The sequence below is a fragment of the Cebidichthys violaceus genome, unplaced genomic scaffold, assembly GCF_023349555.1.
Source record: "Cebidichthys violaceus isolate CVI_PGR_0920_01 unplaced genomic scaffold, fCebVio1.0.p SCAF_1, whole genome shotgun sequence".
Lineage (NCBI taxonomy): Eukaryota > Metazoa > Chordata > Actinopteri > Perciformes > Stichaeidae > Cebidichthys > Cebidichthys violaceus.
In genome coordinates, this window is record NW_027176262.1 from 3449218 (window position 1) to 3464059 (window position 14842).

General features: G+C 50.7%; 1 protein-coding gene across 1 annotated transcript; it reads left to right on the forward strand.

The window, feature by feature from the left end:
- The first annotated feature begins 756 nt into the window (after window positions 1–756).
- LOC137869212 (period circadian protein homolog 2-like) lies at window positions 757–14243 on the forward strand. The gene is given in 29 exon segments (XM_068706459.1): window positions 757–857; window positions 2566–2869; window positions 2872–3026; window positions 3028–3042; window positions 3044–3088; window positions 3090–3139; window positions 3874–3966; window positions 4195–4309; window positions 4311–4350; window positions 4477–4589; window positions 4591–4599; window positions 4717–4918; window positions 5942–5993; window positions 6320–6462; window positions 6585–6663; window positions 6788–6894; window positions 7282–7435; window positions 7543–7651; window positions 7764–8049; window positions 8209–8368; window positions 8474–8610; window positions 8751–8957; window positions 9043–9104; window positions 9106–9289; window positions 9384–10621; window positions 10773–10986; window positions 11111–11342; window positions 11495–11645; window positions 11753–14243. Coding segments are annotated over 28 exon segments (4680 nt in total). The 5' UTR covers window positions 757–857; window positions 2566–2697; the 3' UTR covers window positions 11909–14243.
- The last annotated feature ends 599 nt before the right edge of the window (window positions 14244–14842 follow it).

Genomic DNA, 14842 nt, shown 5'->3' on the forward strand with positions numbered 1-14842 from the left:
GCAAGCAACCATGGGAAGAAAAAAAGCTAAAGGTTACCACCAATTTGCAAACATATTTTTTTTTGCATTGACACTCTCTCGTGTCAATGCAACCGTTTATTGCCAAAGTATGTTGCACATACAAGGAATTAGACATGGTGGGTGGTGCATACCATTTAACAATCAACAATCATTGCACTTTTAAGTGTTATTATCCTCAACAGACATCTTTAAATAATTAAAAGAGCGCGTGGTTTTTAAGGTTGTAACATGACATTTAGCTGCTATGGATGCAATAACGTAACTTAATAACAACGCCAGGAGTTGAAACCTTTTTATTTACAATAGCTTACAAAAACAAACATTTTTCGTAGTTTAAATGAGACATAAACGTGTTCCTCGTGTGATATTTAATGTGTTTTTGATCGTTTCCTGGTTGTTTCCTCCTTGTTTCTCTTTATATAATACACAACCGCTCCCATGTCTCACGCTGCACTCCACAGACCGGCATGGTCTTCCACGTGCGGCGGAGAGCTTGTTTACATAAAAGCGACGGACGGCGCTCCGGGCCAATGAGCGTCCGTTGGCACAATTTCGTCATCTTCGCCATGGAAACCTGTAGTTTGCGGCCAATCGTGGAGCGCGAGGGGCGGAGTCCGAATTGAGGTCGCGCTCCGAGCTCACCGATTGGCTGGTAGGCCGCCGCCGGGAGAGAGAGGGGAGGAGCCGTTGGACACTGTGTCAAACCGTCTGAATTCCGGCTCTCATTGAGGAATACCGGAGCTTTTAACCGAACGTCGTACTCACCGGAGGGGTTTCCGGTATTCTACTCGACAACCAGAGAGGTGGTTTTCTATCCATCGTCAACTGCAGCACAGGTTGGTTTTAGTTGATTTTCCACCTCTTAGTTGTAGTAAAAAAAGAAAAAAATGCAAGAAATCAGTTACGTAACTACAATGGACGTGCGCATGCGCGAACTTTGTCTTGCTCTACTTCTTGTACTTTTATAACCTAAAAAAAATAATTGTTCGAGGTTTTTTTCTGTTCATTCCGAGAGAAAGAAAAATGTTGGCTTTTTTGGGGAAATTTCCCCCCAAAAAATGGTGCTTTTTGCAGCTTTTTGCAGCTTTTTTTGGGGTTTTGCAGGATATCGGTACTTTTACGTAACTGTGTCAGTGTACCGTGCAGTGGATTGCAGGTCAACGTGTGTGTGTGTGTGTGTGTGTGTGTGTGTGTGTGTTTTGAATAGCAGGTCAGTGGCGTTGGATGGGGGAAGGGACTGTTTGTTGATGTTACACACGTGTTTTAAAAAAAAGTTATTTCCTTTAAATTGCAACCTCTTATCTTGTGTTATCTTAATAATAATATATAGTCATGTATCTAGCTTACTACTACTACACACACACACACACACACACACACACACACACACACACACACACACACACACTCACTGTAAGTCCTTGCCCCACTGTACTGTGGAGAGTAGGTCAACAATCAGATTTAATTGAAGATAACCTCGGGTGGAGCTTGAGCTGATTTTGACTTATAATTATGAACAAAGAAAACATAGTTGGTAACATAGTTTCCAGCTATTAAGACATTCATTGTAGGTTATCATTCTCATTATTATGATCATTAAAAGAGGTTAAACCTGAACTTCAAACTTGTCATACACATACAGCTTACGTGCATGACATCTTTAACCCATCCTAGGCATGTTCAGGAGCAGTGGGCTGCTGTTGAATTGTTTTAAACGACACCCAGCACAGAGGCAGACGTGTTAGCTGGATACAAGTGAAAGCGTGTGGTTTTATGAAACAAGTTTTCCATCAAAAGCCTAATCCAGCAGCAGCAGCAGCAGCAGCGTTGTGTAACGCCTCAGATCTGTGCTAGTGTGTTGGGTCGATCAGCGCTCTCGTTGAAGCAGGGCTGAGCTGGAAGACGAGGGAGTTCACTTCCATTATGTCACCAAAAAAAAAAAAAAGTTAGGTGTGAGAATGTCAAAGATTTGTGTGTGTGTGTGTGTGTGTGTGTGTGTGTGTGTGTGTGTGGGGGGGGGGGGGGGGGGGGGGGGGGGGGGGGGGGGACCTGTATCCTTGGCTATAATGATAATGTTGTTATTCATGAAGAGGAGAGTCATTTTTCTCCTCCTGCCCTGTTTATTGGTTGTATTGTGTTGTTGTTTGTGTCTTCTGCGCTGTGTTTCATCTCTGCAGACTCACCTTTTTGAAACGGTCAAAGCTGTGAGAGATCAAACTGCTCTGGAGGATTTATCAAACAACGACTTAGTGACTTTTACCTTTTTGAAGGGTGGGGGTGTGTGTGTGTGTGTGTGTGTGTGTGTGTGTGTGTGTGTGTGTGTGTGTGTGTCTCCTGCTGTGCCTTCTTCTTTATCATCGACTTTTTTAAAAGGCTGAGATCTAAGGATGATCTGGCTGATCAGATCAAAGTGGCGAATAATCCCCACTGAGTGCTGCCTATTTATAGAGCATGTTTCTTTGTTATTGATCTGCAGTGGTGCATAGGTGCTCTCTATTTGAAGAGGATTCTGTGTGAGTAATTTCACCTGTGCTTTATTTTCAGACTGAATCCCCCAGTCCTGAGGCAGCCACTCCATTTCCCTGCTGGTGCCATGCGCTTCGTGGCTTTGCCAAGTGGAAGGTAACTTATTCGTCTTTTTTGCCCCCTTTTTTTTTTTTTTTTTGATCCGCAACCATGTCTGAGGAAAGTGAGCCAAAGCACTTCCTGTACTCGACCCTGGAGGGGCTGGAAAGGAGCCGGGAAAGGGTCGGCTTTCAGCTGGAGGGAGAGGACGCCCCCCGTCGGCCAACGTCACCCGCATGGCCAAACAGTTACAAAAAGGGGTGCGGCGGCGGCGGGCGGGACGGGGGTCCCAGCTGGACGCCGAGGGAAGCAACAGCAGCGGCCACGAGCGCCCGGCTCCCTCGCCGGGCTCCCCGCACAAAGACAGGAAGCGACCGCGACCCGCCCCTTTGCACGAGGACGTGGAGATGGGGGGCTCGAGCGGGAGCGGGACGGAGTCCCCACGGAAACGAGTCACCACGGCAACGAGTCCCACGGCAACGAGTCTGTGGGCAGCTCGAGCGGGCAACGGCAAGGATTCCGCTTTAATGGAGTCCTCGGGCAGCAACAAGAGGTGAGGGCAAATCAATCAAAGGTCCCAACGCCGCGGGGGAGCGGACCATCTAGGTCACGGAAATGAGCTTCATTAAATGTAATAGAAAGGACTATTTTCTCCTGTGAGTCATTGACGGAGTCATTGTTGTAGTCCAGCAGTCTCAGACGGAGGAAAGCTCCAGTTATTTTATTCCTCATCTTGAGAGCCACCACAAAAGACGAGGACGGTTGGCACAGTTTCATCCAGAGATGACTTTGTTGTTGCCTTCAGAAGCAAAACATCAAAGATGAAATGTGATCCGAGCTCGTAAGAAAGAAAAGAAAAAAAGCTCGCCTGCAGGAGGTCGTCTGTTACATAACCGAGCGCTGACGTTTGCTCCGCCGGTGCTGAGGCTGGAGAGACGTGACCCCACCACAGCCTCCTGAATGAAATGTAGCGACTAAATGTCTTCTTAACAGTTCAACTCAACAGAGAGCATCAAACCTTTTGGTGTTTAGGAGGTTTAGGAGGTTTTAGATGGGCTTGGCGAGCTGGATCACAAATGTGACTGAGTTTATCAACTGTCTAGTTCAAACATCTAAAAAGTTCTCATGGGAGAAAACATGTTCACCGGGTCCTTTTGCCCCGCCGATACATGTTTAGATCTTTAGATCTCGCTTCTTTTTGTCTCCGGCGCTCCGGCTGTTCTTTTTCACGATGCTTTGCTTGCGGTCCTCCGTGTCGATAACGCGACGTGTCGTCTGTGCTTTCAGCTCAAACTCTCACAGCCCGTCGCCGCCGAGCAGCTCCAACGCCTTCAGCCTGGTGAGCTCCGAGCAGGACAACCCTTCAACCAGCGGCTGCAGGTCAATATGCATCTTCCATCTCACTATTTCATGTTTTTTTATACTCCAGTTAATATCAGGATGCAGCGCTTACCATGACCCCGCTGCCAATCCCTCCCGCTACCCCCCCCCTCGTCCCCCCCCGTCCCCCCCCCGTCCCCCCCGTCCCCTGTCATACCACCTTTTCTCTGGGTGAGAGCGTGTCATGTTGACACACGTGTCTCTGTCTCGCCGTTCGCCCCCCTGCAGCAGCGAACAGTCGGCCAAAGCGAAGACACAGAAGGAGCTCTTCAAGACCCTGAAGGAGCTGAAGATGCACTTGCCGTCGGAGAAGCGGAGCAAGGGCAAGCCCAGCACCGTCAACAACGCTGAAGTACGCGCTGCGCTGCGTCAAACAGGTGAAAGGTAAGACCGGCTTCCATCGGCGCCTGTGTTCACGCCGTAGTTACTGAACGTCAGCTGTGTTTATGACACGTGCAAACAAACGGGTCCTTTTCTTAAACGATAATAATTCTGGATTTTGTTCTGCAGCTAATGAGGAATACTATCAGATGCTGATGATTAACGACAGCCAGCCGCCCGGCTTTGATGTTTCGTCCTACACCATCGAGGAAATCAACAGCATCACCTCTGAATACACCCTAAAAAAACAATGTAAGCACTTCACAAGACAGTGTGATTAAGTGTGTGTGTGTGTGTGTGTGTGACAAAGACGCCTACTTGACCGATTTTTTTTTTTCCCCCCTTTTTGTGAAATCTTCTCACCCGCAGGATATCTTCGCCGTGGCCGTCTCGCTCGTCACGGGGAAAATAGTTTACATCTCGGACCAGGCGGCGTCCATCTTGAACTGCAAGCGGGAGGTGTTCAACAACGCCAAGTTCGTGGAGTTCCTGACGCCTCAGGACGTCAGCGTGTTCTACAGCTTCACCACGCCCTACCGCCTGCCCTCGTGGAGCATGTGCACCGGAGCAGGTAACAGCCATCCCCAAGCTGGAGCACTTTTTATCTCTAACTTAATATCCTCCATTCCCATCCATCCCATCCCAATGAATACGCAAATCTGTGTTTATAACCGGGCCATAACCCTAACCCACAAAGGACACGTGGAGAACACACACGACCCACGCCATGTGCACACACACATGCACCAGCATCTACCTCATCCACATGACACCCCCCCCCCACCACCCCACCACACACACACACACACACACACACACACACACATGCACCAGCATCTACCTCATCCACATGACACCCCCCCCCACCACCCCACCACACACACACACACACACACACACACACACACACATGCACCAGCATCTACCTCATCCACATGACCCCCCCCCCCACCACCACCCCACCACACACGCACACACACACACATGCTCATACACACATAGCACATATTTAATTAACATGCTCGATCACACGTTAACGAATGCACGCCCACTCACACACACACACACACACACACACACACACACACACACACACACACACACACACACACACCTGCCACATTACTGCTGAACACTTAATCACATGTTGGCGCAGTAAGAAGGGTTAGAATGCAAGAAATGTGTATTTAATTCATGCAACGTTAATTCATGTCGTCTGATTTTTTGTTTTTTTTATATATTCTCTCTTGGCGTTTTCAAAAATCCACTAAAAGCAACTTTCAGAGATGTAAAGCTGCATCAAGCAGTGCTGCTTATTACAAGCTGACTAAGTCATGAATGAGCAGCTGTATTTTTACATGAAACACTTTCATGGTGCTTTGACTGTAATCTAATCCTAGGAAACTCTCACACTGCCTCACTTGCTTCTTTACCTCTTTCCTTTTAAGCTATTTTAGGACTACTAGCTGGCTTGTGTGGATCCAGTCAATCAAATGCATGTGGCGATATATACAGTATATATATATATATATATATATATACTGTATATATATATATATATATTCATCCCACCTTCTCCCTGTCTCTTATTCAGACTCGTCACCCACAGAGTGCATGCAGGAGAAATCCTTCTTTTGCCGCATCAGGTGAGTGGCAGCAGTCGGCGCCTTCTCTGATCCATAGTTTCCTGCTCAAAGAAGCTCTGAGTCAGCAGCAGGGAGGGAGGAAGGGAGGGAGGGAGGAAGGATGGGTGAGAGGAGGGAGGAAGTCAGCAGCTGTGAGCTTTTTAAACTGCGTTTCCATCTAGTGGCCAGAGAGGGTGTTACAGCTGCAGTTTAAGATTGAGGACTTGGGTTGATGCTTCAGAATCTAGTTTGACTGTGTCATACGTCGTCACATCAACGTTCTGGTTTTGATGTATTTTCCGATGCGGGCCGATCACTCAACGGTGTTCTGATTGTGTGTGTTTTAGTGGTGGCAAGGAGCGTGACGGACATCTGCAGTACTATCCTTTCCGCATGACTCCGTACCTGATGAAAGTCCAGGATGCCGAGCTGGGCGAGGAGCAGTTCTGCTGCCTCCTGCTGGCCGAGAGGGTGCACTCCGGTTACGAAGGTGAGACACGCTCCCCGTAGTGTCACACACTTCTCTGCCGTTTGTTGTTCTGCTCTGCCTCACAGACATTAAGTACAGCGGCTGGCTGAAAGCGAAGGTGCTCTGCCTCTCTCTCTCCACAGCACCCAGAATCCCCACTGACAAGCGCGTCTTCACCACCACACACACGCCTAACTGTGTGTTCCAAGATGTGGATGAGAGGTGAGTGGACTGAGCCTCCCCACACACACACACACACACACACACACACACACACACACACACACACACACACACTATGTGTGTAACTGACATTAACATGTTGTTGTTGTTGTTTCTCCATCAGGGCGGTTCCTCTGTTGGGTTACCTCCCTCAGGACCTGATCGGGACTCCGGTGCTGCTCAATCTGCACCCAAGTGACCGACCGTTGATGCTGGCCGTGCATCGGAAAAGTAAGGAGTCATCAAACAAAGAGAAAAGCTCGCCCCTCCTCCTAAAATAGTCCGAAATCATTACGAGAGTATTTCCTTGTTACTGAATGAAGCAGTAAATCATCCCCGCAAACCCAACCTCGAAAGTTCCCTGTACTTTCAGAGAGTGCTACACCCCCCCCCCCCCCCCCCCCCCCCAACCAGGACCTCTTTAGGTAGTAAGATATCCCCAGAACCTAATTTAGACTCTTGAGTTCCTCGAACGGTTTGGAAAAGTTGCTTCTGAAAGTACATTCTTAAGAACAATCATTCAGTCATTTGCTTGTGGCATCAAACTGTTCTTTTTACTCAGCTGTCACTCACACTCACTCACTCACACACACACACTCTTCCTCCTGTTGCCAACAGTTCTAAAGTACGTGGGTCAGCCATTCGATCACTCCTCGATCCGTTTCTGCGCGCGAAACGGCGAGTACGTCACCATCGACACCAGCTGGTCCAGCTTCGTCAACCCCTGGAGCCGCAAGGTCTCCTTTGTCATCGGCAGGCACAAAGTCCGCATGTGAGTGCGCCCGATACGTCACTCTAGTTAAGCTTCTTCTTGTCGTTTGTTGGAATTAATTTCACTTTGAACATTCTAGATGACAGTGGTCCGCGTGTGTGTTTCAGGGGTCCTGTGAATGAAGACGTTTTTGCAGCACCGGCTTTTCACGGAGGGAAGATCATGGACTCAGACATCCAGGAAATCAGTGAACAGATCCACAGGCTGCTACTGCAAGTATGTGTACACACACACACACACACACACACACACACACTGGACACCCACTTAAACACACATTTTCAAACACGCGTTTGTCAGTTTCTGTAACGGTCTTTTCTCTCTTCAGCCGGTCCACAACATGGGCTCCAGCGGTTACGGTAGCCACGGCAGCAACGGTTCCCACGAGCAGCTGGTGAGCATCAGCTCGTCCAGCGAGAGCAACGTGAACACGGCAGCGGCGGCGGCGGCGGGGAACGCGGCGGAGGAGGCGAACAAGGCCAAGCCCCCCAGGACGTTCCAGGAGATTTGTAAAGGGGTCCACATGCTGAAGAACCAGGACTCCCAGGTCGGCCTGCGCTCCCCGCCTCCTTCGCCGTCGCCGTCCAAGCCGGAGCAGAAGAAGACCGCTGACAGTGAGTTCAGTTTTATGTCACCACACTGGTGCCATTCTGTGGGCGGGGCTTTGACTCAAAGTTCCTCACAGAGAGCACATTCATTGAGACACAGGTTGAACACACATTGCTGTGTTGTTTACCTGCCCGTCTTCATTTTTGTGTCTCTTCCCCCTCCAGCGTCGGCGGCAGCTCAGAAGAGTCCAGTGATGCGTCTGAAAGACTCGGCGCCCCCTCTGCAGGTCAGAGACAGTACTGCAGCCAGCATGGAGGACTTCACCTGGAAAGACCAGACCGTCTGCTCCTACCAGCAGATCAGCTGCCTCGACAGTGTCATCAGGTAAGGCTCAACGTGTGTGTCCACGGAAGATGGCGGCTAAAAGATCACCTGTGTGTGTTTGTGAAACGTGCACCTCTCTGATCAAACCCATCTCTTGTTTCTCAGGTACCTGGACAGTTGCAACATCCCCATCACAGCGAAGAGGAAGTACCAGTTCTCCACCAACACCAGCTCCTCCAACTCGGATGACGACAAGAAGGGCTCAGAGGATTGCATGCAGGTGTCTCAGGACACGAACCAAGGCATGTACACGCCATGCATCCGTGTGCACAAACACATCGTATGAGAAACACCCCTTTTGCTTAACTGATAGGAATCAGACTTGTAATCATCTTTGGCTTGGAGCTAACAGACGATCGCTCTCTCCCCCCCCCCCCCGCAGACTCTTTGATGCTCGGCGCCCAGCCAGGCCTGTCGAACATGAAAGCGCCTAAGAAGCCTTCATCTGGGACGGCGGCTGCGGTGGGAGGCCCCCTGGCACCGCTCACCCTGCCCAGCAAGGCCGAGAGCGTGGTGTCCATCACCTCACAGTGCAGCTACAGCAGCACCATCGTCCACGTGGGAGACAAGAAGCCTCAGCCAGAGTCTGGTGAGTGTCGGCGTCCGTTAGTCGAACCGCTCGATGATAAGTTCTGTTTTTACTGACGGCTCATGGCTCCGATTTCGTTCTGCAGAGATTATCGAGGACGTGGCGGAGAGCCCCGCGCCCCCGGCTCTGCATGTCAGCGTGGTGTCCCCCCCCCAGCCAGGAGGAGGAGGCCTACAAGCGGGTGGGACTGACCAAGCAGGTGCTGGCTGCGCACACCCAGAAAGAAGAGCAGGCCTTCCTCCACCGCTGCAGAGAGCTCCACAACGCCAGGACCCTCCAGAAGGACTGTTTCACATACCTGCACAAGCAGAGGGGTCCAGCTAACGCCGAAGGTACACACGGTTCAGTAGTAACCACAGAAAAAAAATCATCCTTTTCTGTTGTATCTGGGGAAAAAAAAACCAACCCTCTGACTTCTCCTCTTAGAATCATCCGCGCTACGAGGTGCAACCAAACAGAGCGCCGCCAGGCCCGAGACGACCGCCAAGAGAGGCAACCGCAACAGGAAGTCCAAGAAGCCGCGGATGAAGCATCCCGACTCGTCGGACAGCGCCGCGTCAAACCGCAAGCCGCGGCCCCCTCTCCAGGGCCTCAACCAAACCTCGTGGTCCCCGTCAGAAGCGTCCCAGTCGGCCTTTAGCGTCTCCTACCCAGCCATGGTGCCCGCCTACCCGCTCTACCCCCCTGCGCCTGCGGCCTCGGCTCAGGCCCCCCAAACGGACCCCTCCCTGTCCACAGGCTTTGGAGAGGGACAGAGCACCCAAGCCCCGCCTACTGCCGCTCCATTCGGTGCACCCCTTGTGACACCCGTGGTGGCTCTGGTGCTACCCAATTACCTCTTCCCCCAAATAGGACAGTTGGGTCCGATCGGGCCGCTGGGGGCCCAGACGCAACCTGCGTACGCCACTCAGCAGGCCTTTCAGCCCCCGCAGCCCGCCTTCGCCATGCAAACACAGCCCCCCTACACCGGTCCACCGCCGTTTCCAGTGCAGACCGCCTTTACCCCCCAGACCCCCTTCGCTACAGCGCAGCCTTTCCAGACCATACAGACCCCCTTTACTGCCCCGCAGCCTTTCCAAACCCCTCAGATCCCCTTCACTACAGATCAGCCCTTCCAGACCCCCCAGACCCCCTTCACTACAGCTCAGCCCTTCCAGACCACACAGACCCCGTTCACTACAGCTCAGCCCTTCCAGACCCCCTTCACTGCCCCTCAACCTTTCCAGGCCCCTCAGACTGCCTACACTCAGACCGCCTACACTACCCAGCAGCCTTTCGCCGCACAGCCTTCTTTCCCGGTGCAGACTCAGTTCGTGACTCAAGCCCCGTACCCAGCTCAGCCGTTCCCCTACAGCCTGGCCCCCGGGCCGCCCAAATCCATGGCCGCGGAGCTTCGAGAGGGGGCGGCGTCGCGCTCCTCCACGCCGGCTTCCGGAGCGCGGGAGCCGACCACGTCGCCGCCGCTGTTCGAGTCGCGGTGCAGCTCGCCCCTGCAGCTCAATCTGCTGAGCATGGAGGAGGGACATCGCTCGGTGGAACGGCGGGACAGCGCAGCGCCGCCCGCTGGATGCCAGGGCAACGGCTCGGCAGCAGCAGCCTCGGGGGCGCCTGGAGCAGCCGGGGAGAAGATCGGAGGCACAGCGAAGACCGAGAACCACCAACAGGTGAGGGGGTCGCAATGTCCCGAGTGATAGCGAGCGAATGTGTATTAGATCTACCATCAGAACTCTGTCCTGTAAAGGCTTCAGCCGCTCAGAGACACACCCACACATACAGCTCGTCACAGGGCTGATGGGCTGCTGCCTCGTGTTTCAGGAGGAGGCTCCAGGAGATGGGGCTCAGAGCGACGGCAACTCCTCATCCTGCGACTTGCTGGACATCCTGCTGCAGGAGGACTCCCACTCCGTGACCGGATCAGCCACCTCCGGCTCCACGGGCTTCGGGTTGGGCTCAGGATCGGGCTCAGGATCGGGCTCAGGCTGCAACGGCAGCGGCACATCGGCTAGTGGAGCTTCTGGCAGCAGAACAGGTCAGCAGAGACGTAAACTCAACCTTAATTTAAGCTACGAAAGGATTTTTCTGATTGGTTAAAGTATACGCACAAAAGGATTCTTTTTGACCGTTTCCTTTTTCCTCTCTAAAACGTTGTACAGGGAGCAGCAACACCAGCAAATACTTCGGCAGCATCGACTCTCTGGAACACGACCACAAGGCCAAAGCCAAGCTGAGAGGCGAAGCAGACTCTGAGGGCGGCCCGTCGCAGACCAAGGTCTCAACCCAAGGAGACGGAGACCTTTTCATCAAATGCGTTCTCCAGGAGCCCCTCTGGCTGCTGATGGCCAATGCTGACAAGAAGGTCATGATGACGTATCAGATGCCACCCAGGTGAGCCGCTGACTGGGAGGGTAGACAGAAATGCTAACAGCCTATAATGCAACAGAACAGATGGATTCGGTTATCTTTTAAAACATTTCGGCCCTTCTTTTAGTCTGAGAGACTGATTCCAAATGTGTCTGTTTTTCTTCCTGACCCTTCAGGGACATTCAGAGGGTTCTGCGAGAAGACAAAGAGAAGCTGAGGCAGATGCACAAGAGCCAGCCTCACTTCACCTCCGACCAGCGGCGGGAGCTGGTGGAGGAACACCCCTGGATGAGGAGGGGAGGTCTGCCTGCTGCCGTCAATGTGAAGGTCGGTACCAAAAAAAAAAACACAAAACATATTCACGTAGAGACGTATGGAAATAAGTCCGATTTGACGTATATTTAATATCCGCCTGGTGTGTGTGTGTGTTTTAGGAGTGTGTGTACTGCGAGGACGCAGTGGCGGCCCCCAACGAGGAGAACCTGCCCCACATGGACATGGGCGAGCTCGGAGAGGAGCTGAGCCGCGAGGGCCAGAACGCCCAGAGCCAAGCGGAGAAGTCTCAGCCTCAACCAGACACCGGCTCCTGAACACACACACACACACACACACACACACATGCACACGCACACGCACACGCACACACACACACGCCGCCAGCAGGGGGACACACTCGACCAGGAATGGACCTTCGGGCGCCACAGAGGACGTGTGCCTCTTGTGTGAGAGTTGTGCAGAGGACTTGCTGCTGATGTGCAGTTCTTAATCTGCCCCTTACAGGGGGCAGTAGCACTTTATGAGGGTCTCTTACATGACCCTCATATAGTCCTTCTGCAAGCTCACACACACACACACACACACACACACACACACACACATACACACACCAAAAGGATCTGGGCCCAGCCTGAGTGGTTGGTGACTTTTTAGCCTCCCAGATGTTTTTTTTTCATTTTCATTCCATCGTCTCTTTGACAGAGGCGGGACTTCACAACAACACGATCCGTTATTTTTCTATTTAATAGATAATGAGTATCTTACAAACGTCGGATGAATATATGTGACGTCAAAGAATTTTGACACAAAAAAAAAATGGTGTTTTCTTGTTTGCCACCTGGTGTCATTCAAGTCCCTCAAACCCCCTTTTGTTCTCATGTTTTTTTTAAACTGTGTAGAATACATGTGGTGCACAGTGGATGATGTAGTCCTGGTCAAAGGGCAGGGACCCCCACTTTTGTATCACTGAAGAGTTTTTACCCCCCCCCCCACTCCCCTCTGACCTGGGTACTTGCCTCATCCAGGCACGGGGGCCGTGGTTGCACTGCGACTCAAACAGCCGACACAGCGACACCGATGGGCTGATTCCTCAACGGTGACAATCGGATATTCAACTTAAAATCCTATATTTATTTTCTACCAGATATCTAGAATAGATTGTTTGAAGCTAAAGCCAAATACAATCAGCTGAAGGACAGTATTTACATACTCACAATTAACTCTACGGGATGTTAAGGTCACTTTACTTTGACAAATACGACGTGGAGCCAGCTAGTGCATTTTTACAGAATGACCTCGACGTGTTGCGGGGCCTTAAAACGGCACAGGTGCTATGAACAAGTGTGCGTCATCGCAGGTGGAGAAGCTGCTGAAATACTGTCTGTTACGTGGAAAGCAGCAGAGAATGTATACGAGAGGTCGAGAGGTCGGTGGTTATCCTTTTTTTTCTGCATCGTGGCTTCAAACCGACGTCAAAGCTGAAGAAATATTTTTTATTTTGTATTCAAACATTTCCCTTTCGCATCCAAAAAGTGTTGAGTGATACTCTTTTTTTTTTTTTTTTCTGTCAATGTGGTGCCGCCGGGGATTTTTATACATTATGCAAAACAAACATGATCACTATTTCGAAGCTGTTTTGCGTGAGCGTTAAACACCTAAATGTAGGGACGACGGTGGTTAAAAACGGCATTTTCACTTAGTAGCACAGAAGGCGACCACGTTTGCCTAAATAAAGTGTAGAAGCGTGATCTACACAGGAAGCGGCGACACGCACGCATCAGGAACCGCGCCAAGCCCGCTCGCCGTGAAACATTGTAGGGAAACCCGGTCCGCGGTGGCTCCATGTAGTTGAGGTAAACAATGGGAGAACTGGGAACAACTGTGGTGCTACGACAGGGGAAGCTGTGGAGGCGGGGCTTGTGAATGTAACGCAGACTTGGACCAAAAGCTTCTCGCTGGCTACGTTTGTTCCACGATTTTGTATTTTTATTTTCTTATTTTTTTCTTTATTCTATTTTGTTTTGTTGGCGAAAGTAAGAGCTTTGTGATTGTAATCGGGGATGGACCCTACCTCTTCAAAACAAAACCAGGTCATGTGACTGTAAGCAGAACGTGTGTGTGTGTGTGTGTGTGTGTGTGTGTGTGTGTGTGTGTGTGTGTGTGTGTGTGTGTGTGTGTGTGTGTGTGTGTGTGTGTGTGTGTGTGTGTGTGTGTGTGTGTGTGTGTGGGCAAAACGCAATGGACCCAGCGGTCAGATACCTGAGTGATTCCGGGCTTGTACAGGGAGTCTCTGCCTTAGACTGCCAGGTGTTTGTGGACACGGAGAGGACGGCCGCCTGTCACCACCTTAAAGCAACTCCCGGCGCTCACCGGTGTTCAGCCCCGTTAAGAACGCCGCACTATTTAAGCCAGAGAATATTTAAGCCTTACCTTCTCAAAAGGCCTCGCATAGAGGGAATCCATGTTTGTTTTTTTGTTGGAAGCAGCACCCTGATCTGTACATGGCATGTTGGTCCTGTGAATTTAGTTTCATCGCCACCGTACCGAGTATGTGGTGTGTTGAACTACTTATTTTGTAGATAAAAAAAAAATAAAAAATTATGTATTGTTTGAAAAACAACGTTGTAATAAAATTACTTAAAAAAATAAGCGGTGTGACTCTGAGGACTGTTTTATTTTCGCTCATTGCTCAACGTGTGAAGGTCTGACATTGTTGGCTGGAAGAAGAAGGAAACGCTGATGCGGTAAATATCAGATAAACCTAAAAACAACTTCATCAATGGCATGAAACCACTCGTTTGTAAGTTGATGTCAGCTGATGTGTGACTATTTGTAAGACCGGTGGATGAAGAGCGCTGCTAACTACTTTCATTATAGATCTTAAATGTCGGTTACTTTCATAAATAATTTGTTTGGTTCATGAAAATGTCCAAAAAACAGTGAAAAATGCTGATCGAGCACTTGAGGAGCCGAGGATGACGGGGTTCCCCCAGGGATCTGGTTCAGCGCCATATGCCTCGCCTCCGCCGTTTGAATCCCTCTAGTGCCAACTGTTGCATCCCGCTGACCTCTGACCTTTTTAGGATTCATATGCATGCTCACGGAACACACAGCTGATGCATTCAGGGACCTCCCTCCTTTCTGTTGTTCTTTTCTTTTTTAAAACTAAATCTGGTCTCGCGGTCAGCCTGCCTGTCGTCTGTCGTTTTTTTTTTTTATTCAGTTGGCAGATTGTGGCGACGTGCCGG